Source organism: Rutilus rutilus (genome assembly GCF_951802725.1).
Source record: "Rutilus rutilus genome assembly, chromosome: 13".
Taxonomy (NCBI): domain Eukaryota; kingdom Metazoa; phylum Chordata; class Actinopteri; order Cypriniformes; family Leuciscidae; genus Rutilus; species Rutilus rutilus.
In genome coordinates, this window is record NC_140218.1 from 2,020,492 (window position 1) to 2,045,187 (window position 24,696).

Genomic DNA, 24,696 nt, shown 5'->3' on the forward strand with positions numbered 1-24,696 from the left:
TGCTTCTGGCCACAGGAGGATACAGCTAGCCTTCAATGGAAAGGTAATGCATGTTGTAAGGAGTATAGTCATCCAACATTCATTTGCATTTGCTTTTGCACTGATTATAAACTATCTGACTGAAGTCTGAATCTGTCTTTTTTATTTTGTCATTTCAGTGAGCCAAGGATTGAAGAGTAGCACACACACACACACACACACACACACACACACACACACACACACACACACACACACACACACACTATAGCAAATAGCCTGTAAATAGTTGTAACATGTCTGTGAAATGTAAAACATTATATTGAATAAAAAATCTTTCACAATCATCTACATGTCTGTCTATTTTGAGGTTTAGGCTATATAGTGCATTTGTGGGTGTTATTATAGCACAACTCTTTACACCTCACTCCGGACCTCACTCATTTTCAAACCCTGGTTATGGCCTTGAGTACATCAGGAGTTTATTTAAAAAACACTTGCCTGACGGCTCATGCAAGCGCTAACCCGGACACCGACGTCACTTCCGTGAGTTGAGGAAAGCCCGTAAAAGTCCTGCAGAAAGCGATCATGAGGATGGAGTGTGACGACGCCCAGCTCCAGGAGTGCACTCATATTTTGTTGGTAGTACCAGTTTATAACAATTATTAGTTAACACTAAGTTGTTAACACTTCGGAAAAAATAATAAATTGTCGTTAGTTTCGTTCACATTGTCATGTTAATTATAATCGAATGCATTTTGTTTTATTGACCACAATATTATCATTGATATTTGTTTGAGAGGGGCACTTCTGATTCATTCTGAAAAAGGGGCTCGAGCACCAAAATCTTTTGTAGGAGACTTTGAGCTTTGTAAGTTTGTAGATCTTATACATGCAAAAACATCTACATAACACACTAAAGAAAAAGAAAACATGAAAACACATCATATGACCCCTTCAATACATTAATACACATGTAATGCAACCATTATTAAAAACATTATGTATAAACTTGAGCTTCCATTGTTTTCCAAAAGTGAGCTTGAACTGTTTCTTCTTCTCATAATTATGAAAAATGAATATTTCATCAGTCTTTGTCTCCCTCTGCTGGTACAACACAAACACAGAGATATTCAGGCTCTTTATTTACTCTGTGACAAAACTCAGAGCTTTTTGAGTTACTGTGCGTTTATACACATAAAATGATTAATCTATGAATGAGAAACTGTAATTTGCTGTGAAATAAAAGGTGTTTCACTGCCGCCTCATCAGGTCTGTCAGAGGATCGCTGAGATCTACATGAAGTCTTCATTTCTAACAGTGAAGTCACTGTATCTTCAGTCTCTGTTGATTCTGTTGACTGAGTCTCTGTAGTGGATCCTTATTCACCATCAGATGATCAGCACAAGATCACACTGTCATCTAATAGCCAATCCTAAAATAAAACACACACACAGTCACATATGCAGTATGAGATATTACATCGGTCACATCTTTTCATAAGAAAACTAACTAGATAATCTATATTAATTCATTCTCAAGCATGATCATATCGCTTCTCTCTGATGCTCAAAGTCACTTTACAAAATCAAAAGCACATGAAAGGTCACTTTCACACACCGGACAGCTGATCCAGAACCAGCAGAAATGACCATTACACTCACTACACATTTAATATCAGTTCATAACAACCCAGATCTCAGATTATCACACACATAAGGCGTCTTTACACACAAACCAAATCTGAAGCGGCATAAAATCACAAAATGTGCATTTACACAGAATGTTTATTGCTTCTCTGACGCCGAGAACATAAATGCATTTACACAGGAATTAGTTATTAAAATCGCGGGAAATAATACTTTGAACATTACTATTTTAAAACTACAGTTTTAACAAAGTGTTATAAAATGAATTTAAAAGTAACGTTAATTAAATATTAAAGAAATAAAACTCAAGATAAATAAAAACACAGAATGTCAGATTTCCTCTGTGTGATATAGCGATCTCACGCTCTGATGTTCGTCATAATTCTGTGGTACTGAGAGATATTTTATATTTCTTAATAAAACTATTCCAGATGGAACAAATGCTACAAATATATTATGAATTATTACACCGGGTCGATCAACGCAGGATTTATTCATGTTTTTCAAAGAGCCAGAAAGAACAATTCTGCTGTCGTCAGCGTTTCAGGCAGTGTGTGTGTGTGTGTGTGTGTGTGTGTGTGTGTGTGTGTGTGTGTGTGTGTGTGTGTGAAATATCGTCCTCAAGAAGATGATTTCTGGAATATAATATCACACAGTGACGGCGAATAAGCATTAGCGTATCTGAGAGAAATGTAGAAGCACGTTGATCTGCCAGTCTCTTCAGAGGAAGATTACAAACGGCGAAAGCCAATTGATTACACACGTCGACTCTGTTATTCTGGTGGTTTCTTCACGATGTGAGTACAGGACACTTTTACTTTATTGTCTCTTGTTGGCTGACATTTTTTAATGTGGCTAAAGCAATATGGATTATGGCCGATATGTTTAGTCTTCCGCTTCTTGATTCTCGCGCCGCGCGTTTGGTTGTCATGACAATGGCGTAGTTTAGAGCGACACAAGATCGCGTTCATTTACACTGAACAAAACAATATCAGAGTCATCTTTGACACTCGGGGCTGAGGCGGGTCAGACCCGGCATATTTTAAGTCTGCTTTCATGCGGCATTGTGTCTTTCCACAGAAGTTTGAGCAGACACAGAGCCGCTTTAGAGCAGCCTTAACTCGCTGTGGAAAGATGCCTATAGAGACAGTTAAAGGGGAAAAGCTGGAAATAACATTAATATTATTTTCACAATCAGTCACAACAGTATGAGCAGAATTACACTCATATTAAACACAGTTTAAAGTTCAGAGATCTACAGAAACTGAAGCTGAATTTAAGACTCATTATCTGATGATCTCAGACAAAATATCCACACACACACACACACACACACGTGGTGTTACTTAACTTGGTACAATTTACTTATATTTCTAGTGAGTAAATCAGCCATTTGAACTTTAAATAAAAATATGATTATGAAAATCGTTAAACTATTCTTACCACAGTGTCTCCAGTTTATAATGTGGATCATCCCTCAGATCCTCTAACAGCTTCACTCCTGAGTCTCCTAGATTATTCCCAAACAGATCCAGATCTCTCAGGTGTGAGGGGTTTGATCTCAGAGCTGAAGCCAGAGCAGCACAACCTTCATCTGTCACACCACAACTCCTCAACCTGTAGAGAACAATGACACACATTAAGCCTATATCCAGAGATAAACATGACACTTAAAAAATAACATAATCCTGTCAATATGAAATATATACAAATACTCATTAGTTCACATTGTGAAAATTCATCAGTTGGGATTAGGGGATTGATTATAGAGTTTGTAGAGTTTAAAAATCATTATTTCTATGGAAAGTCCCCATAAAACATGTAAACCCAACGTGTGTGTGTGTGTGTGCTTAATGTATTTGTAAACATTTTAATGAACGTGTGTGTGTGTGTGTGTGTGTGTGTTAGCAGGGGAGGATTGGGGCGTTTCTAAGGGTCCAGCAAAACTCCATAATTTCCTGGATGATTTTGGTATTTACTTTGTAAAATAATCTTATAGGAAGAACGCTATAAAGAACGGGTATTCATTATAGTGTGTGTGTGTGTGTGTGTGTGTGTGTGTGTGTGTGTGTGTGTGTGTGTGTGTGTATTCGCGGGTTATTCAGAAACGACGCAGGGCAGAAACGCAAAATCACCAAGTGACAATAAAACTAGTCCAGTGATGAATATATTTAGGCTTTCTGAAGACTTGGAGCCGATTTCTGTGAGGAATCGATCAACATTTACGATGTCGTTCTAGTCATAGATATACATTTGTAATGATGTCCGATTCGTGAATGAATCATTTGAGTCGGTTCATTGCCGTGAATAGGAGAAACCCGTTAATAAACCAGTCTAGATGATTCATTCATGAACAGAACTGATTTAGTTTACCGAGTTCAAATCACTGATTCAATGATCCTGTCAATGTTTTAGTGAACACTGTCTCAGGAAAGACTGAATGGTCTGGTCATGCTGTCTATTAAACACGATTGAGCACGACGGCTTGATTTCAAAGATCAGATCAGAGAATGGTGTTGTACTGTATGCAGTGTGTCATTATTTGTATAGTTATAAATGTATAATTTTAGTTCATTTAATAAACTTTCATATTTAGTCCTTTATTTTCTTAAATAATAATCGCTATGCTTGTAGATAATAACCCGTCCTTCGGATGAGACATTAAACCGAGGTCCTGACTCTCTGTGGTCATTAAAAATCCCAGGATGTCCTTCGAAAAAGAGTAGGGGTGTAACCCCGGCATCCTGGCCAAATTTGCCCCTTGGCCTCGGTCCATCATGGCCTCCTAATCATCCCCATATACTGATTGGCTTCATCACTGTCTCCTCTCCACCAGTAAGCTGGTGTGTGGTGGGCGTTCTGGCGCAATATGGCTGCCGTCGCATCATCCAGGTGGAGCTGCACATTGGTGGTGGTTGAGGAGATTCCCCCTTCCTTGTAAAGGGCTTTGAGTACCTATTAAAATTATTATTATAATGATTGTTGTTATATGTGACAATCTTTACGAGATGACATGAACGCAGCATATGAGTGTTGAGTGTCGTAATATCCATGTCAAGTGGACGTGTGGAAGAGCCGTGAGACTGAAAGCACTGAAAGCCCTCGCGCTGCTCATATGCTGAGAGAGAGATAAGACAGTAGAGCTGCACGATTCATCTTTAAAATACTGGGATCTCCATTCAAACACACACACCATCTTCTTCAGATTCCTCTGTCTATTAAACCTTTGACTAAATCATATCGCGATATTTTAAATCAGTGTTGGCGCTGCCGCTGACCCAGAGAGAGTCGTCATGAAACAGCTTATTGGGAACAGCGGGTTGGGAATCGTAAGACATTTTCCGGTTCCGGTTCCCATTCAATAAAATGATTAAAACAACTAATAAAACACAGCAGTAAGGGGAAAATGCACAATCCTGTGTGTGTTTATTTCTTATACTTGTCAAATGAGTTTAACAGACTGGTAATGTCAACAAACTTTTGCAAAAATAAGGAAAATAAACATTTCTGCATCCTCTTGGAGAATGTGGGACTCTCCTATAGCTTACAGTGTCTCCAGCAGTGGAGAACACCCTCTCAGAAAGGGGAGAATATGCTTGAACACACATGTAAGATCCAGACAGGTGAAACATACTATTTTTAAAATGGGTTTGAATGATTGATTCATAAAGACTTCACTTGTTTCACTCCTGGATGAATCAGCGCTCTATCAGTTAATAAACTTCTCTCTGTTTATGTCTCTGACGCGGTGAGTCCCGCAGGCGCTGGGCTAACGTTACTCCGCCGCGGTGCGACCCGACCGCTGTAAAGTAGTCCGAGTCTAAACGCTTATTACAGGCTTACCGTAGTGATTCAGGATAGGACAAAAACACGCTTTGAAAAAAGCCATTCATGATGTACTCGCTTATTGTATAATACAATACCATCATATTACAGACAACTGGTGTAATTATGCAGTTGTGGAGACGAATGATGATTCCAGAGCAACACATGCAGATACACTACCAGCCAAACGTGTGGGATCGCTAATATCTTTAAGGTTTTAAAAAGAAGTCTCTTCTGCTGCATTTATTTCATTAATAATAACAGTAATATTGTGAAATATTATTCCAATGTAAAACAGCTCTTTTCTACGTGAATATATAGTAAAGTGTAACTTTCTATTCATCAAAGAATCCTGAAAGAAAATTGTACACGACTGTTTTCAACATTGATAATAATAATAATGAATGTTTCTTGAGCATCAAATCATCATATCAGAATGATTTCTGAAGGATCATGTGACACTGAAGACTGGAGTAATGATGCTGAGATTCAGCTTTGATCACAGGAATAAAGTACATTTGAAAATATATTAAAATAAAAAAACAGTTATCTTAAATTGTCTTGATATTTAATAACATTACTGTTCTTTTGTATTTTTAATCAAATAAATGCAGCCTTGGTGAGCAGAAGAGACTTCAGATCCAGATATATGGATATATTTTCTTTTTGTATTATCTTCATGTTCACTTTGTTTCATTTTCCATAAGAGTGTTATAAACACTCACTTCCAGCCAATGGTCGCACACGGGTTAATGATATCGGCGTGAAGCGACACAAGTGCGTTCTGAAGCTCACACCAGAAGTGATGCGGAAGATGAGCGGCATTCCTGTGAGTTTCACAGTTCGCTTATATCACGCTTCAGAACGTGCTGACGTTTAAGACAAACATGAACTCCTGAATGTGTGTGTGTTGGCCGGAAGCAAAGGCTTATATTGTAAAAAGTTTGAAATATTTGTTTCACTTCAGAAGCACTGATTCATCAGCTGGGGTTTATGGATTACCGTCATGTTCACTTTGTGTGGTTTCTGAATCCACTTGCATTACATGGACTCACAGAGATGATTATTTGCTTACACTACAATAAGGTTTCATTTGTTACACACTAGTTCACTACATTAGTTAACATGAACGAACCATGACAGATTCTTCTACAACATGTATTAATCTTAGTTGATGTTCATTTCAACATTTATTAATACATGTTTTAAATCAAAAGTTGTGCAGATGTGTCCATTAAAGGTGCTGTATGTAGGATCCAGCGGCCTCTAGCGGTGATGTTTCAGATTGCAACAACAGCGCTCGTGCTCGTGAAAAGCAATAAAGTTACAACTGTAGTCTTTCACATCAGATAACGTTAGCACAGTGGTTCCCAATTCCAGTCCTCGTGACCCACTGCTCTGCACATTTTGTATGTCTCCCTTATTTAACACACCTGAACCAGATCATCAGCTCATTAGGAGAGACTCCATGAACTGAACTGAGTGTGTCAGATAAGAGAGACCTACAAAATGTGCAGAGCAGTGGGTCACGAGGACTGGAATTGGGAACCACTGCGTTAGCAAATGGTCGGCGTTAGCTGGCGAACTAATGATGTCTAACTTGAGCCAACTAAAGCACAAAATCACAATATATTTTACATGCTTTGAAGTATTGTTAGCTTACCTGTCCAAAAGGATGAAAGCCAACTCAGGGTCTGTTTTTATACCTAAAACAAAGCGGAGGTCTCTCCATAATTCAAACGCTCTGCCAATGTTGATCCGTGTTTTCGTCCTGAGTCGATCCGATTGACGTTTGGCCTGACCAGCTTCAGCAGATAAATTTTTATTTTTATTTTTTTTGGAGTCTGTGTTGTGCTGGAGGCAGGTCGTTTTTTGGTGTTATCAGACTCCATGTCGTTAGCTGCAGTGCCGTCGCAATAGACTGTATATATAAAACGGAGAGGCTCGGGAGCGCGCATGCACGTCACATCCGGTGGATTTCGCAGAAAATCCGACCCGGAGACTTCACATAAAAATAGGAATACTGGCCTTCAGAGGTAATAGCAAAACGCGAAAAGTGGATCATTGTAATGTGTGATTACAACCCCTTCACAGACGGGCAATAAAAAAAGGATTCATTTTATAAAAAAAGTTACATACAGCACCTTTAAGAATCACAGGGAAAGGGATTGGGCGATTCGGCCGTGGTGAAGTTCTCTGGCACATGCCGTACATCACCAGTAGGGGGCAGTCCTGTTTCTCTCTCAGTTATAGCGGCACTGAAGACAATAATGTGCAGCGATGTGTTAAACTCTCTCTGGCACATATTCTTGTTTAGAACAAATACAGATTAATAACGTTATTTTGTTTGACTTTTTATTGTAGCCTAGTTTATAATAATAATAATAATAATAATAATAATATTTAGGCTATAATACTCCTACTACTAATAATAATATTTCTCTTTTCTTTTCTTTGTTTAATGCCATGCCAGCTTCTATGGATATATATTCAAGGCGAGGAACAGGTTTTTTATTTAAATAAAACTAAATAAGATGCCAAACGAATTAATTTAAATAAAAAAGCCCATTCCTCATTCGGCACGAATCCAGATGTTTCATGATCTGCGAATCAAGCTGAACTATTAGGCCTATTATGTAGGCTAAGCTTTGTACTCGGCATTACTGACGTAAAATATCATCTTCCCCATATAACAGCGCAGTGAGGCGGTGGTCACGCTGAACGCCACAGATTACATTACAGACTATTCAGATTGAGCGCTGGAACATTTTATATGTTTGACTGTATTTTATTCAGAGGCGGCGGCGCGACCACTGGATTTATTCCTGCCAAGAGAGTAAACTCTTACTCCGTAATTTATGCTCATACAGATAAAAGCAAGACATAATTCATTCATTTACAAAAGATATTCAAATTTTGTAAAATAACGGAAACAAACGTAATGTCTCTGTTTCCTTTATAGATGTTTGGAGCGCGCCACAATGAGCTGAAACTCTTTTTTTCGGTTTCTTTTGTTTCGTTTTTTAATCTGTAATATTTAAGTGAAATATTTTTTCAGCCTTTTTTAGAAGAATCTGTCAAATATTTAATTTCTCAACAAAACATCAAATCAATAGAAATAAAAGGTTTTAGTTTAATTCCATTAACACAAAAAATACGACAAAATGGTCACATCAAAGCTTTTATTTTTGAAAGTGGTCATATTTTTGTTAAGCATATTTTGCAGCGATTTTTGTATGAGCATATCAGTGAACACCCCTGACCACTCGGTGAGTTTCACGTCTTTGTAAATGAAAGTTTAATGCGTTTTAGGAAGGACTGTTCCAGTGCACCTAGACACCCATTCTGGATGTTGATCATTCTTGTTCACAGCAAGGGAAATGTTTGGAATAACACGTAGGACTGTGTGCGGCACAGCTTGCCCTTTATATTGTACAACAGACCAATTAAATTAGGCAGAATAACTTTTTATATATTTGGTTGACTGTGTTTCATTTTGATAATGAGCAGTCTGCGATATGAAGCAACGCCAGAACTGATAGCCTAATATGTTGTGTGAGAGCGCGATGCGCGAGCGCCATCACTTGGATTTGTTCCACTGCTGGGAAATAACTTAATACTCTGTTATTTATAGTCATACAGATAATATGACATCATCCGAAACAGTAAAATGTATTATTTTTAGCGCGTCTCTGTCTCTTTAGATCTTTCTGGCGCTCACCAAAAATGAACCAAAATACAGAGAATAGCCTTCTTGGCGCGCCTACTTTTGAAAGTCAACATTTAGAATATTTAACGTTATATGCATTATATATGTCTGAGTCACTTTGGAATAAATCACAGCGTGTTTCATGATAAAACGTGACTTAGCCTAGACAGTCCGGAAATAGGTTATAGCAAATTCAGACCAGCTGGTCTACACAGAGAAAAAGCCCTTAGGCTCTTCTGTTGTGCCGAGCTATTCGTTAGTCTAGTTGTTTGATGAGAAAATTAAATGTAGCCTATAGTTGCAATACACACGTTTTGTAAGCTCCGTGCAACGGCTGCAGCGGACTATTATTAGGCTACTAGAATATTAGAAATCTAATACTCAAGCTGTTTTCTCATTTTTCTACTCTTAATATTAAATAAAAAAATTGACTGAACAAAAGATACACGGATTCTCTTGAAGCACCACCGCGTTTGCGGCAGAAAGCTACTGCACTGCAGACAAAATGCTCTGTTCGACTTATCTGAGATCCTTTACTCTTCCCTGTGGATGACCTGTGACCTACTTTCTGTAAGATCAGAATTTTTGAACTTGAATTTTTGAACTTGAATTTAAAAAAAAAACTGAATTTGAAGTTCCGAATTTCTTCATCTTGAAAACTTGAATCTGTATTTTTTTTAAACTAAATATTTGCAGTATAAGAATTCAGAACAAAAAAACTAGCTGTTTGAAAATACATGTCTATAAAATTCAGCCATAAAAACATTTCAATTTGTTAAATTTCAAATGTTCAATATTCGTAAAAAAAAAAAAATCAAATTCAGAACTATTTAAACTACCACCTAAAATTCAATTTTGTTAGATTACACTTGTAAATAATTCAAATTTACACAATTCAAATTCAAATCATATTGTCATATTTTAAGCTCCATACAGAGAGTGAGTTGGTCTACTCTAGAGTATGAATATGACATCTTCAAGCTACTCCCCTTCACCTTTACCAGTGAATATGTTCATATTACATTTTTATTGTTAGTTTGAATTACATTAATTTGACAGACAGCATTCGCTGATGTTGACCAAGCTAGCGCCAACGTAACCAGAGCTGCCAACTCTCACGCATTCACCGTGAGACACACGCAATTGACACTTTTCACACGCTCTCACGCCACACATCAATATTCTCACGCCACACATCAATATTCTCACGCACAGAAAAATTGCGAAGCAAAGAGGACACGGAGACCGACAGACTAGACAGAGCAGGTTAGTTATGATATAAAAAAAAATCTCAGCTCTCAGATTCTGTCAATTTTATTACGCAATTCAAACAATAAATACCGTTTTGGCGCTTGTAAATGTTACACGACAGATCCCTAGCGCACGTGAACCGATCATCTCTACTAATAGTAAAAAAAACACGAACACTGAAAGATACAGTAGGCTACGACTTACCAAAATGTATTCCTCATACATAATATCGACCAATCAGTGTTTTTTATCAGCGTGAAGAGGTCAATAACAGCTGGAGAACAATTATGTCAGATTTACCTCAGGAAAGCCATTTAATAAACATAATATAGGTCACGTAGTTGGCAAGAAGAAAAGAGCTATAGAGATTGTGCTATATATGTGTACTATTACAATACTATATTTATGTACGTTATATATACGTTTATCGAACAGCCTTCGATACATTTCTATGTTATAACTTCCCGAAAAAACTACACAAACATATAAAACAAACTTCTAACGAAATACTAACAGCATCCAAAAGAAATGTTGCAAGTTCGGAGTCGAACCTCATTTCTTTCATGTCCATTAGTTGTCTCCAGCGATGGAAAGCAGTGCCAATGTTTACTCTGGTTCTGTTCCTTTTTTTATCAGATTTTATTTGAATGTAGTAGTGGGCTGTACTTTCCACACGATTGACATCAGGTTCAAGTACGCCCACAAGCCGTGCGAGTTATTCGTGTATTGCATGTTTGGCTGGTGGTTATGTTGCCCGCATACCGCCTCCCATGGCCAAAACTGGTATTACGACACCTGTCGGGCCGTGGCTAGTAATGCTAATGCTAATTCAGGTTGATATCTCTGCAGCACTATAACTTGTCATTTTTTTAATGACATCATCGCCCTTATTTCTTCTCATTCTTTTGATGCGTGTAGCGTGTATTTTTACCTCAATTCTGACACATGGCACCTTTAATACAATGCACATTGAATTTGTCATTTCTACAACTTTTATAGCACTTCAATTGTATAAATTGTGAGCCTGACATATTACATTTATTATCATCAGCACTCCATGTTCAAAGATTTACTAGCTGTCAGTTCATCTCTTATACGCTGCTGCCATCTAGTGGCTGTTAGTTGTAACTCTAAAAGTATGGGGAACTGCTTAATTAATGTCTGTTTAGTCATTCATATTTTATCCTTCATTTGCTCTCCAGAAGCCATATTTGAGCACACACACACACACACACACACACACACACACACACACACACACACACACACACACACACATGTAGATTCCTTTAAATGTTAAGGGGAAGATTAAAAAAGAGAAACTGGATCTGTGAATTCTCACAGAATCACAATTGAATTCATATCTGGCTACTCAGTCAGAATCTTATTAACCTGGAGTCCCAGTCTCTGTCACAATAACCATATATGTAATGTTTTAGGCCTATTGGCAGACATCCGTTTAAAATATAGGCAATGGCATATAAAGAAGCTTTTCTCCATATCCACTTCAGTTTCTCAGCTTGCACTTTAATTATTGATTAGGCTACTTCTGTACTGGTTTGCGCTTGGCAAAGATGTTCAGATATCTCTATGCCTAGTAGACCTACACCAAACGCTCATTAAAAAAGTTTTGCGAAAAATCTGTAATGGAAACGCCCCTAGTGACATTTTCATGTGAGAGTAACGTATGATCTTACAACAGTGTCTCCAGTTTACAGTGAGGATTCGCCAGTCCAGCAGAAAACAGCTTCACTCCTGAGTCTCCTAGATTATTATCAGACAGATCCAGATCTCTCAGGTGTGAGGGGTTTGATCTCAGAGCTGAAGCCAGAGCAGCACAACCTTCATCTGTCACACCACACTCCCACAACCTGTAGAGAACAATGACACACTCTTCACTCTCTCAGATCAAAACAGAAATCTTTGCTTTTCTTGATTATGTTTATAATTTGTGCAATATCTCTTTTTTTAAACAATGAATTCAATATATCAGTAAATGTAACTGTTATTGTAAGAGATTATGTCTCTATGTAGGGAGAAAGATTATATGAAACTGATCAAATGGAATACATTGAATACATTACATACATTAAATATAAATGTTTATATGCATACATTACAAATGCATATATTTGAATATAAATTTCTCACACATATATCATAAAAACTGGTAAAGTAGATCACAAATCAGGCCAGATAGGTAAGAGCTGAAGTGTGACTCATATTTTTTGTTAAACCATTAATTTATAATGTTTAAGTAAGAACTGTTGTAATGTTTTAACAGTGATGCTTGTTCTCAGTGTTACTTACTCAGCGCATCTAGTGGCTGTAACCACAGGCATCAGCTTCTGGAGAACTTCATCTGCTGTGTTCTGTGTGCCACTAATTGAAAATAAAAAATATTTAAAGTTAATTAAAGTTAAACTTAATTATTAATGCTACTACTACTAATAATAATAATAATAATTCCTATCATACACTGTAAAAAATTTGTAACACTCCCAAATCAAAAATTTCAATTGACCGATAACATCTACATTTTTCAATTTAAATGTACAGATTTTCACTTGGGCCAATTGAAAAATTTAGATGTTATCGGTGTTATCTTATGTTAAGTACAATTTTTTTACAGTGTAAGTAAATAATACATTACACCTTCCTAAATACCCTCAAATAATTGTTTTAATGAAACACTGCTTTATAAAGGACATGTGAAAAAGTGGTTTTATATCTATAACTGTAGAAGCCTCGTATTCAGCCGTCACTGATTAGTCTCTTCTTCTTCTCGTTAGTGTTGCTGTGGCAGGGCTATTAGTCTGCATTTACACTACAACACTATTATGACACATCAGGTTTGTTTGTCCTGTCCGTTGCTATGGTTATCACCATGGAGACATTTAACTCCCGAGTCGGGCGGGGGGGCAAGAAAAAGGTATTTTTGTACCTGCATCAGCAAATTATTCCTAGAAATTAAGCACACGAGTTTGTTTGCTTGTTACTTGTTTATTTACATACTTGTTCATTTAATAATTTACTTAGTTTTATTGTCACAGGAAATGATGCGCACAAAATGTGAATCATTGTCCATCATTTTGCCAGCAACTGGTGATAAAGAAAAATGATGATGAGCCATTAATCTAATTTATTTTCTTAATACTTCTCTTGTATAATAATAATAATAATATTAAAACTTCATTTAGGAAAAATACTTCCTATTAAATATCTTTCTATTAACTGGCTTTTTTATGAATGCAATACAGTGACTGACAGCCGTCTGTGTCTCCCAGTGTCTTACATTATTGTCAGTTTAGTGTTCAGTGATTCATTTACACAGAAACAAAAGATAACATGTATGCCTTCATCTCCGAATATATTATCTGTGTCTTACATTTCATAATGAACTCAGATAAACTCAGTGCCGACTCGTTTTCCATCAGTTCTTTTACATTAATTAGAATGTGTGCAAAGGATTGTGGGAGATTGAAGAACACAAAGGATATACTTGATGCATCCTTCAAAATCAGCTGAATTAAAGACACAAAATGAAGTCTGTCTTCAAAACATCCTTCAAACTGAGACGGCCTTCAGAGGCGCTTGATGACGTGGCAGTCGAGATATGCAGTCTTACTAGGACACAGCCACGGTTTGAGGAACACACGCAAATGATCTACAATATCCCAGAAGTCAGTCTGTGCCCCGTGATTTAAACACCTCTGATCTCTGAGTTTCTCTTTGTTCATAATGTTTTAGACTGTAATGATTGCACTCAGTGTTACTTACCAATCATTTCTGCCTCCAATTAAGCTCTTCAGGTCAAACCCCTGCAGTGTCTCCTCTGAGGACAACAACACAAACACTAAAGCTGACCACTGAGACGAGGAGAGTTTCACATCACGTAATCCTCCAGACGGATGAGGATCAGCTTCGTTCACTAGAGAAAGATCACCCAGTTCATTCAGACAGTGAAACAGATTGATGTATTTATCTGGAGAGGGATTCTCACTGATCTTGTCTTTAATATAGTCAGCTGTTCTCTTATTGTTGTGACAGCTGTTTGCTGTCTGTGTCTTCAGCTCTTGTAAGAGACTCTGGTTAGACTTCACTGACAGACCCAGAAGGAAACGAAGGAAAAGGTCCAGATGCCCATTTTTACTGTGTAAAGCCTCATCCACAGCTCTCTGATGGAGATCCGATAGGGAAACTCTGCCTCCATTAGTTGGTTTGGTAATCTGGTCAAACACATTGATGTTATTGTTGATAAAGGAGAGATGCACATATAGAGCTGCTAGATGTTCCTGAATGCTCAGATGAACAAAGCTGAAGACTTTCCCCTGACACAAGCCCAACTCCTCTCTGAAGATCTGAGTGCACAATCCTGAGTAAACTGATGCTTCTGCCTCATCAATGCCACACTCGCTCAGGTCTTCCTCATAGAAGATCAGGTTGCCTTTCACAAGCTGCCGATAAGCCAGTTTCCCCAGTTTGACAATCATGTCTTCATCTTTCACTTTCTTCTCATAGTCCTTCTCATGTTTGATGTTGGTCTGAATGAGCAGGAAGTGTGTGTACATCTCAGTGAGAGTCTTGGGAATCTCTCCTCTCTCTGCTTCACTCAACATCTCCTCTAGAACAGTGGCTGAGATCCAGCAGAACACTGGGATGTGGCACATAATAAAGAGGCTCCTCGAGGACTTCAGGTGTGAGATGATCCTGTTGGCCAGACTCTGATCACTGACTCTCTTCCTGAAGTATTCCTGCTTCTGTGTGTCACTGAAGCCTCGTACCTCTGTCACTCGATGGACACACTCAGAGGGGACGAGATCCGCTGCTGCTGGTCTGGAGGTGATCCAGATGAGAGACGAGGGAAGCAGATTCCCCTCAATGAGGTTCTTCAGCAGCTCGTCCACTGAGGCTGATTCAGATATATCACACAACCTCACATCGCTCTTAAAGTTCAGAGACAGACGACACTCATCCAGACCATCAAAGATGAACAACACTTTATACTCATCACTGGATATTTCCATTTCTTTAGTTTCGGGGAAAAAGAGATGAAGAAGATCTGAAAGACTGAGAGTTTTGTCCTTCATCAAGTTGAGCTCTCTGAAAGCGAGTGGAAATATGAGCTGGACGTCCTGATTCTCTTTCCCTTCAGCCCAGTCCAGGATGAGCTTCTGCACAGAGACTGTTTTCCCAATGCCAGCGACTCCCTTTGTCAGCACAGTTCTGATGGGTTTGTCTTGTCCAGGTAAAGGTCTAAAGATGTCACTGCATTTGATCGGTGTGTCCTCTGTTTCTGCTCTCCTGGACTGTGTCTCGATCTGTCTCACCTCATGCTCATTATTGATCTCTCCACTTCCACTCTCTGTGATGTAGAGCTCTGTGTAGATCTCATTCAGGAGTGTTGGGTTTCCCCGCTTTGATATTCCCTCATACAAACACTCAAACTTCTGTCTCAGATTTGATCTCAATGTGTTGAGGACTTCAGCAGGATTAGAGTCATGGCTGTAAGATTAAAATACCACATTATTACACAAGTCAGAGAAGTAAATAGCCATAAATTACAACACTATTTATGGTACACAGAACATCATTCGGTTTCTGAAATGTGTAAATCATTAATCATGTGTGTGAGTGATGTGTGATGTGAATTGCAGCACCTAAAATTAAACAACAACAAAGTCCTGAATTTTACCTGAAACCAGGAAACATGCTTTCATTAAAGTCTTGTGGTTGAATCACAGGCTTGGACACAGTTTTGTTTTTAACTGGTCTGGATGGAAGAGTTGACCTTAAATCAGAATGAAGAGGGTAAAGAATCAGACACACTGATATTGATGTAATTGTGTCATTAACTGAGTAACAGACCAACAGCTTTTACAGTGTGTGAATGTATTAACAATACAACACATAGAGCTTTACACAAGAGCACAATGATGATCATTAATAGACCCAAACCAGCAAGATTGTAACTCATTAAACTGCTGTATATTAATGACAATTTCATACAAATAAAATACAATAAGCACATCTTTTATAGAAATGATATACCTGAGATCAGGCCGTTTGTCTCCACTCTTAAACTCTGGTGGCGGATCCATAGAGCCGTTACTCTTCATAGACACACAGCTGGACTCTGGTTTTAATCTCTTCTGCTGGACTGAACTGGGTTTAAAACTAAGTAAAATATAAAGAATACAGACTTATAAAAGACCACATAAATGTTGTGTACTTTTGCTTTAATGTCTGTAACTGTTTTGCACTGTGTTTCAAACTTTGATTACAATTATTTTGAGAAATTAACTCACTGGTTTAAAAATGTTAAGCATGATTCAACAATTGTACCAAAGCGACTGAGAAAACCGGTAATATTAGGAATTAGGAATTCAAAGCAAACAAATTGAAATCAACTATAGAATTATAGAATGATTCAACTCAGATGAACATCAACCATGATCACATGACTCTTCTCAAAGGCACAATGGAGGACGAAGGCTCGACCGACTAAAGAGACCAATGTTTAGCTGAGCTTTAAAGATAAACCACCTTACTGTACTCTAGTAACGCTACTCTTGCTGTGAAACATCACTGTTCTGACCAGACACCGTGAAGCTTTCAACAAATCTGAACCCGTATTTATCAAGCCTCTGAGAATTACTCACAAGAACACTGCTAAGAATGGACTTAAGAGTAAAACAACTCTTGGCTCAAAGCTGTGCTTAGAAGTTAGTTATCAAGCATCTCAGTCGTAATTTAAGTGAAGTGTAGGACTAAATCTTAAGTGTCAGTCTTAGAGATGATTCACAACACTTTGCTGTGCCACAAACGGGATTTTGGATGATGACATAGGCATGGACCAATCACTGAATAGATTTCCTTATTTAAGAATATGCTCAGATAAATTCCCATTGAATGGTGAAATTCCTAAGAGGAGTTTACATTCAACACTAATAATCATTCAATAAATAATTTTCAAAAGAATACATTGTGATACTCATTGCAGGGCTGTACAGTTACGGAAAGATTGGTCTGTGCGATGAATAAATGCGTGCGATACAGTTTTGTAAACTCCGTTACTTGTGTTTGTTTTCAGACATGATAACAGTCGTTTTATACTTGAGCTTATGCGATATCACGATTTTTGATCGTGGATGATTTAATGTCTCCACGATCTGCTTTTGAAGAAATATGGTAGTATCACATTCTATCAGCTGCAGTTCTGGCGCTCAGTCCCAATACTGTAAAACTCACATCACATGTTAACGCAGCGCTAGAGTTACACTCACAGGACTCTGCACTAGGGATGGCTCGATCCCACAATTTGGGTTTCGGTACGATACCAGAACCTAATACCTCGGTATCGATACTAAATCAATACCACAGCTGACAAATAACTAGCCTCAAAATTGAAGTGAGTTGAAACTATTTTATTAAAAAACACTGCTTGAAACTCTGCTGTATCGAATGTGCAAACAAAAAGTATCAAAATGTTAAGAAAAAATAACTAAAAGACAGTCAGGGAACATACAGTAGGTTAAATTTTGATTTTGGGAGAAAAAAACTGAAATGATACAATTAATATAGGTTAATATAATAACTGATTAATATAGAATAATAATAGAATAATGAAATTACATGTAAACCATTAGCTGTCATGCATCAACAGAGAATTATCAACATTTATAGCATTTATTCATCTTGGTTTGATTACTGTTTGGTTTGTGTTTGGGTTCATATTAGTTTAATGCATTGCATAATGTTAACATGCTAAACATGTATTAGTATATTTAAATAATAATTACTGATTGACCTAGATTAATAAATGCTAAAATACTGTTAGGTCAGGTTACCTAATGAATGTTGATAAATGTAGCTGAAATGTAAAGTGTTATTCTAAGATTCATATTAGTAATATCCATATATTACTATTACTCTTTCTCTCTCTCGGCTGATTCCTCTAGGGGTCGCCACAGCAGCAGTGATGCCATTCATTTTACTATCACTAATACTAAAATTAATATCACTAATCTCTTTATTCATTCAAAGTGCAAAAAATGATGAGACCTAAACTTCATTGGTTCTAGCGTGTCATGCAAGCACATTTGAGCTTTCGTGTTTACCGTGTCATATTTAATTGATAAGCTCTGATGTAACTTATGTGCGCTGATCAGTGTTGTGAATAAAAGTCTAAATGAAATCAGTTGAATGACGGACTCACCTGTCGATCTCTGAACTCTTTGAACAAGTCAGGATGAGCAAGTGACAGTGCTTAGCCAGATTTGATGTGTTGCCTCCCGTGGCTAATTTAAAGCAGCGTTTGTGGAGTGGTGCATTGAGGTCTGTTGCTTCACCTTTCTCATTACTTTTGTAGGCAAAGTAATGCCATATTTCACTCCTACTGCTCTCTTTATTTATTCATTTCGGGCGTGTAGAATGAGCTTCATCTGTTTGATCCATCGTGTTCCTCTGTTGTCACCGTTTGCCGGTTTTGCGTGACCCGCGTCAGTTTGGATAGCGCACTGCCGCCTAGCGCATAGTTCGAATTACAGGGGGTACTGGGGGGTACTATACCCCCCAAAGGGACAGAAATATCAGTTTTGGGGGGGTCAGATAATTTTTCTGATATTGTGAAAAAATATAATTACAGTTACAATACAAGTCAACTCCTATTTTCACTGTAGGAACATTTTAATGTAAAGCGATTTCAGACACCCCTATTGTGGACCGTACCATTTTTAACCACCGTGGCTAGAAGCAACGGAGATCGAGAACGACTTCAACTTCTCAAGCAAGTGTCAACGTTTAATGACAAAACGCTAGTTTCATAAAGTATCATTCTTTTCAACATTCCTTATTTGTATATTCAAAAATATTTAAAATAATCTAATTTAATACAGTTATAATTTTTCAGTGTAAATTATTTAATTTTATTGGTAACAGCCTAGTGTCTAATTATTTTAATTGAATATATTTATCAAATTTAAGAATTTGAAATGAAAGATGGAGCATACACTTAATAAAAATTAGGGGAAAATGCCCTTTATAAAGGTACAAAACATTATTCTGAGTGTTTTCAAACAGTGATGTAATGAAACATTGACAATTTAAGTTTGAAGGGAGTAAAGCCTCTGTTTAGGCTATTAAGGAAATGTAATTTTTCCAAAAGAAGAACTTTTATTTTAAATAAATGTTCATTTTAAAGCAGCCTACACAGTGTGATATGTTACCATATTATCGAATTTGAATAATTGTAATGTGATGATCAGATGCAGATATCTAAATCAAAGAATATAGGCGGTTTGCGGGTGGATTATTTATTTTTAATAGTGGATTCGGGTGACAAAATTATGATATTGTACCGTTTGAAATATACCGGTATTTTTGCAGTACCGGTATACCGCGCATCCCTACTCTGCACTTATTCGCAATCACAAAAGGTCATTACTTGCTCGTGCTTTAAAGCTTTGCCAGGTAAACATTTCATTAGCGTTCTGTTCTGACATGATGAATTCCTGAATGAATCAGCCGTTTGTAGGGCCCTAGAATTTCCACGATCGTGGAATTGGCAAATTAACGCGGAATCTAGTGTTAAAGTGTTATTGCGCGGAAGTTTACATATTTGCAATAAAATTCGGTTTTTGTGTGGTGTTTAGTCATTTTGACACGAATACATATTAATAAATGTCATTTTGATGTTTGAAAGTCTCTAGGTTTTGACAAATTCAAATATAAATGTAATTTTAAAAAATATTATCGATTTTCAAATACTGCACCTGTCAATACTGAACGAAATATTCTATAGCCTATTTTGCTGTCAACACTGCCGACGTTGTCTTTGCTGCTATATATTTATGTTTAACATGAAGTATAGGCCTTCCACAACTCTCTCCCCACATGTCAAATATATCACCAATGAGGCTTATCATATGTCACCTATCAGCAACAGTGCAGCGTCAGACACGTTTCTGGTGTGTAAAGACATGGAAAAAGCCACGCAAACGCCACGCAGCTGACACGCAACAGAAACACCACGCAGCCAGTGTGTCGCCGGCCTAACTAAGCCCTCAGTACCGAGCCGAGCAGTTCCCACGTGGCTTTTATGTCAAGCGAACTCTTGTTGTGTAAGTTTTGTAAGTTGTCAACATTCCGTTGACTGGAAGCGCAAAAATACATGCACTGACCACCTGTTATCCAAAAGCCATGTGAAGAACAAGAAGTACAATGATAACGCTATTAAAGCCACCATGTACCTCAATACATTTAAGGTCATTCCTTTTTATTTGTGTACATTTTAATCATTAACATTAAAAACACTTTTTACGACTAAAATAACAGTAAAGGGTAAAAAAAAAAAAAAAAACCTGAATTCCCACAAAATGAAAAGGCTTAATGTTGAGACCTGATTAATTTTTTATTATTATTCATTTATTTACCCATAAACTTGTCTTTAGGAAGCCATACGTTACAGTGGCAAGAATAACTTTGTGAAAGTTTTGTGGGTGGTGGACAGGGTTTACATTAAGACAGGAGTATGCCTTAATCTAGTTAATCGAGCATTTCTTTTCTTTTATTCCACAGCTGATGTGTGCAGTTTTTTTATTGCTTGTTGCATTAAAATAATTTTCTCGTTTTGCTTTTTAATTGCAGTCTTTTTCTTCTGCCATTCATGCTTATCAGCTCCATGCAATCTTAAGCTTTTCTTGGTTCAGCTGCACACAGTCTGAAAAGGGTTTATGGCAGTTTGATCAAATAAAAGAGCCTTTCTAAGAGCCATCGTTTAAGCCGTTGACTTTTCTACCTTGAGAAAGTAAACGAACAACCAATGATGAACCACGAATCAAACCAACCACTGGAGTCACATGGACTATTTTAACAATGTTTTTACTACCTTTCTGGGCCTTGAAAGTTGCAATGACGTTGCAGTCAGTGGAGGGACAGAAAGCTCTCAGGTTTCATCAAAAATATCTTCATTTGTGTTCCGAAGATGAACAAAAGTCTTACGGGTTTGGAACTACATGAGGGAGAGTAATTAATGACAGAATTTTCATTTTTGGGTGAACTAACCCTTTAAGACTAAAATGTCACTTTGAGAAGCTTGATAAATACGGGCCCTGAACCAGCAGTTAAAAAAATCCACTCAGTTTTACACCTACTCAGTTATATAAAGGTGGAAAAGATCTCAGCTTACATTTACTTGATGTCATTGCTAGTATTAGACTGACTAACTGAGAAAAATGATGATTCTAATTCAAAAGTGTCGAACTATAAGCACATCTTTTATAGAAGTGATATACCTGAGATCAGGCCGTTTGTCTCCACTCTTAAACTTTAGTGGCTCATTCATAGAGCGGTTACTCTTCATAGACACACAGCTGGACTCTGGGTTTGAGCTCTTCTGCTGGACTGAACTGGAACAGAGAACAGATTCAGTTTAATCCTTTAGATTACTGTGAATACATTTATCCTGCATCAAAAAGTACTTTGAGGAAACAATGATCTTTTTATTTAATATTTCATTTTAGTTAAAAAAAAGGCAAAAAAATATTCTTTTTTCTTTAACTGTCTTTGATCTGTTTGTGTTTGTGTTTGTGTTTGTGTGTGTGGAGGGGTGGAGGTGTGGGGGTAATGGTAATGTAATGTTTGTTGAAAGTACCTGCATCCTGGAGAACAATCTCCATCTCTGGATCCTTGTGAATCAGCCATGATGAAGCTGCAGGAGAATCTGATGAGTTTGATCTCCTCCACTGACTCTGAATGAAGAAACATTCACACACTAAATTAAATGATTAAATTAAACAACCTTCATAATTTAGCGGAACATATCTGGAGTGTGGGAGAAAAGGATCATGTGACTGCGTTAACTCAAGCTCACAGGGCCTTTTCACACACACAAGTCGACCGTTGATGTTCGGGTGAAAAAGAAAACAAACCCCGACCCACATCGACACACACTGATCCGATACAAAAAAAAACAAAAAAACGTGTTTGTTGACGTTTGTGTGAATTGGCCTATGTGTGTTTACACATAAGCTAAACTTCTGGAGAATCACAAACATCACGAAACACAAAGGAAACATTGAAGTGAAAAGAAAAAAAAAACTTTATTTAAGGTTTCATATCAAACAATCACTAAACTTTCCTCCAGAGATTCATATTAATATGAGAAAGTCACACATGAACACTCACCTTGATCAAACTTTTACAAGATACAGGATCTCAAATCCTCCAGCTTTAACATCATAAAACTACACTTAAATCCCCTTTATAATGGCTGATAAACACTTTAATGTTCTGGTTTTTTTCCGTGTCGTATTTCGTATTTCTCCTGCTTAAAATGGCGACAGGAAAACTTACTTTCACTTTCTATGTGTGACGAGAGAGAGAGAGAGGCCCTGTCCCAAATGGCGCACTTCATGCGGACTTTCGGTCTCGTGGACTTGAATTGCGCGTGCTCGCTGAGTCTACGAGTCCGTAGGCTGTCCAATTCAGCATTTTACCGCTCTGAAGTGTGCTCAGCAGCGCCCCCTTTGTGCCCTTGAAGCGGTCTTCCGCGAAGCCCGCATAGAAGCAGGCTTCACGCACTTTAACTACCCAGGAATCCTTGCGAAAGGCCAATCAGACAACAGATGGGAGGAGATTTCACTCGCGGATAATTGTTGACATGGCTGAGAAGAAAATATTACGGTTTTTATGACCTAAATGTACATTTTATCAGTGGTTACCTACAGTTTATACAAACATTAAGGTAATCGACCAGTGGTTGATGTCTCAAACATAATAATAGCGCGTTTAATAATACGATCGCATTATGATTCATTAAATAAATAATGGCAGGGCTTTACTGAGTCATATGTAAACATAGTATGAATATTGAAACCTGTAAATTCATCTGAAACTCATGCACATTTTCATTATGTTTTAAAATTGCAATCTTAGTTCAAATGGAACATTATGTATTATTATGTACAACTGTATACATCATTTAAATAAGCATGGTGTATCTATTGTCTAATGCCCAGGTGATATGCACAATATCAAAATATAGAACTGTAAAATTAGGCTGTGTAGTTGACATGGAGATGAGACGCTGGAGCGCAAAAAATGTGATTTCTCCTGTCCAACAACAACCAGGCCTGTATTTCTGTCAGTAAGGTTATTTTTCACTCTGATTTCTCTGAAAATAAAAAGCTAGATGATATATTAAACTTTTTCTGTACGATGGGTAAATATCATATTCACAAAGCAAGATACCTTAAATTCAACCTAGTTGCAAATTGTTTGCTTATGATTTACAGTTATTCTTCACTTCAAATAATCCCCTCCAATAAAAGAGCTTCGAAAATATCCTGTATTATAGAATAAGTTTTATATAAATTGTAAAAATATTTTATTTACTGTTATTATTTACTTTCATTTTCTCTGTATCCCCACATGTTCATGTTCATTGTTTTGTATTATTTCCATTGTAATGCAAAAAAAAAAAAAAAAAAAAAAAAAACAGCCCGTTATTTCCGGCGTGCTGATCAAGTCTGTCCCAAAAATACCTCTCAATGCGCCCTCGTGGACTCGCGCCAAAGGCCCTATAGGTCTGCACTACATGACGTCACCAAAGTGTGGACTCTGAGGAAGTCCACAAGTCCAGAGTGTGCCATTTGGGACAGGGCCAGAGAAGCAAACAGAGTATGGCAGGCGATCGGGGTCAAAAGTCTTTATACGAAACGCGTGATTTTGACCATAACACTCACAGCAGCCAATGAAATTGTTGTATTTGAGACTATATTGTTCTACCTACCTTAATTATATTGTCTGCTATATTTGCTTCTTATTAATTCAATCCGTTGATGAAAAATGTATTAAAATTAAGATACAATTTATACAAAACGAAATTCACTTTAAAGAAAGGTTTTCACCTAAACAAAACTTAATGAAGTGGTCAAAATCATGTCTGACCCACTCCATATATTGCGCATCCTATCTTACTAGTGCTGTTCACTTTTCATAATCAACATAGATGGAAAAAAATAACATTATAATATTTTAACAAATATGAAACTAAATGCGCTTTTTGAATGGCTACAACAGTATAGTAGGCCTACAGACTCTCTATTTGTACAAATTGCTGCACATTCATTTAATTCTGAATTTTGCACACACAAGTTGAAAGGCATTTGTTCAAATCAAGTTCACGGATAGGCCTAATTTATTAATCATTATGATACTAAAATCATAACAAAGTAGGCTATATGTACAAAAAATCAGATGAGCGCAGAATATGAACGCAAC

At 37.3% G+C, this 24,696-nt stretch overlaps 1 protein-coding gene across 3 annotated transcripts; it reads right to left on the reverse strand.

Moving 5' to 3' along the window:
- On the reverse strand, positions 1-23,967 carry LOC311302537 (NACHT, LRR and PYD domains-containing protein 3-like). Of its 3 annotated transcripts, none has more exons than XM_084428510.1 (10): positions 22,768-23,967; positions 22,067-22,163; positions 21,708-21,821; positions 16,465-16,590; positions 16,109-16,204; positions 14,194-15,918; positions 12,724-12,795; positions 12,111-12,284; positions 3,072-3,245; positions 1-1,414 (listed from the first exon to the last, which is right to left on the reverse strand). In XM_084428510.1, exons 1-10 carry the CDS (start codon positions 22,826-22,828, stop codon positions 1,402-1,404), a joined length of 2,652 nt encoding a protein of 883 aa, XP_084284636.1. In that variant the 5' UTR covers positions 22,829-23,967; the 3' UTR covers positions 1-1,401. The 3 variants fall into 3 exon arrangements, with proteins under 3 accessions (XP_084284636.1, XP_084284637.1, XP_084284638.1); XM_084428511.1 differs by having other exon boundaries at positions 22,600-23,967; XM_084428512.1 differs by lacking the exon at positions 22,768-23,967 and adding an exon at positions 22,600-22,752 and having other exon boundaries at positions 22,067-22,186.
- Positions 23,968-24,696: the final 729 nt, after the last annotated feature.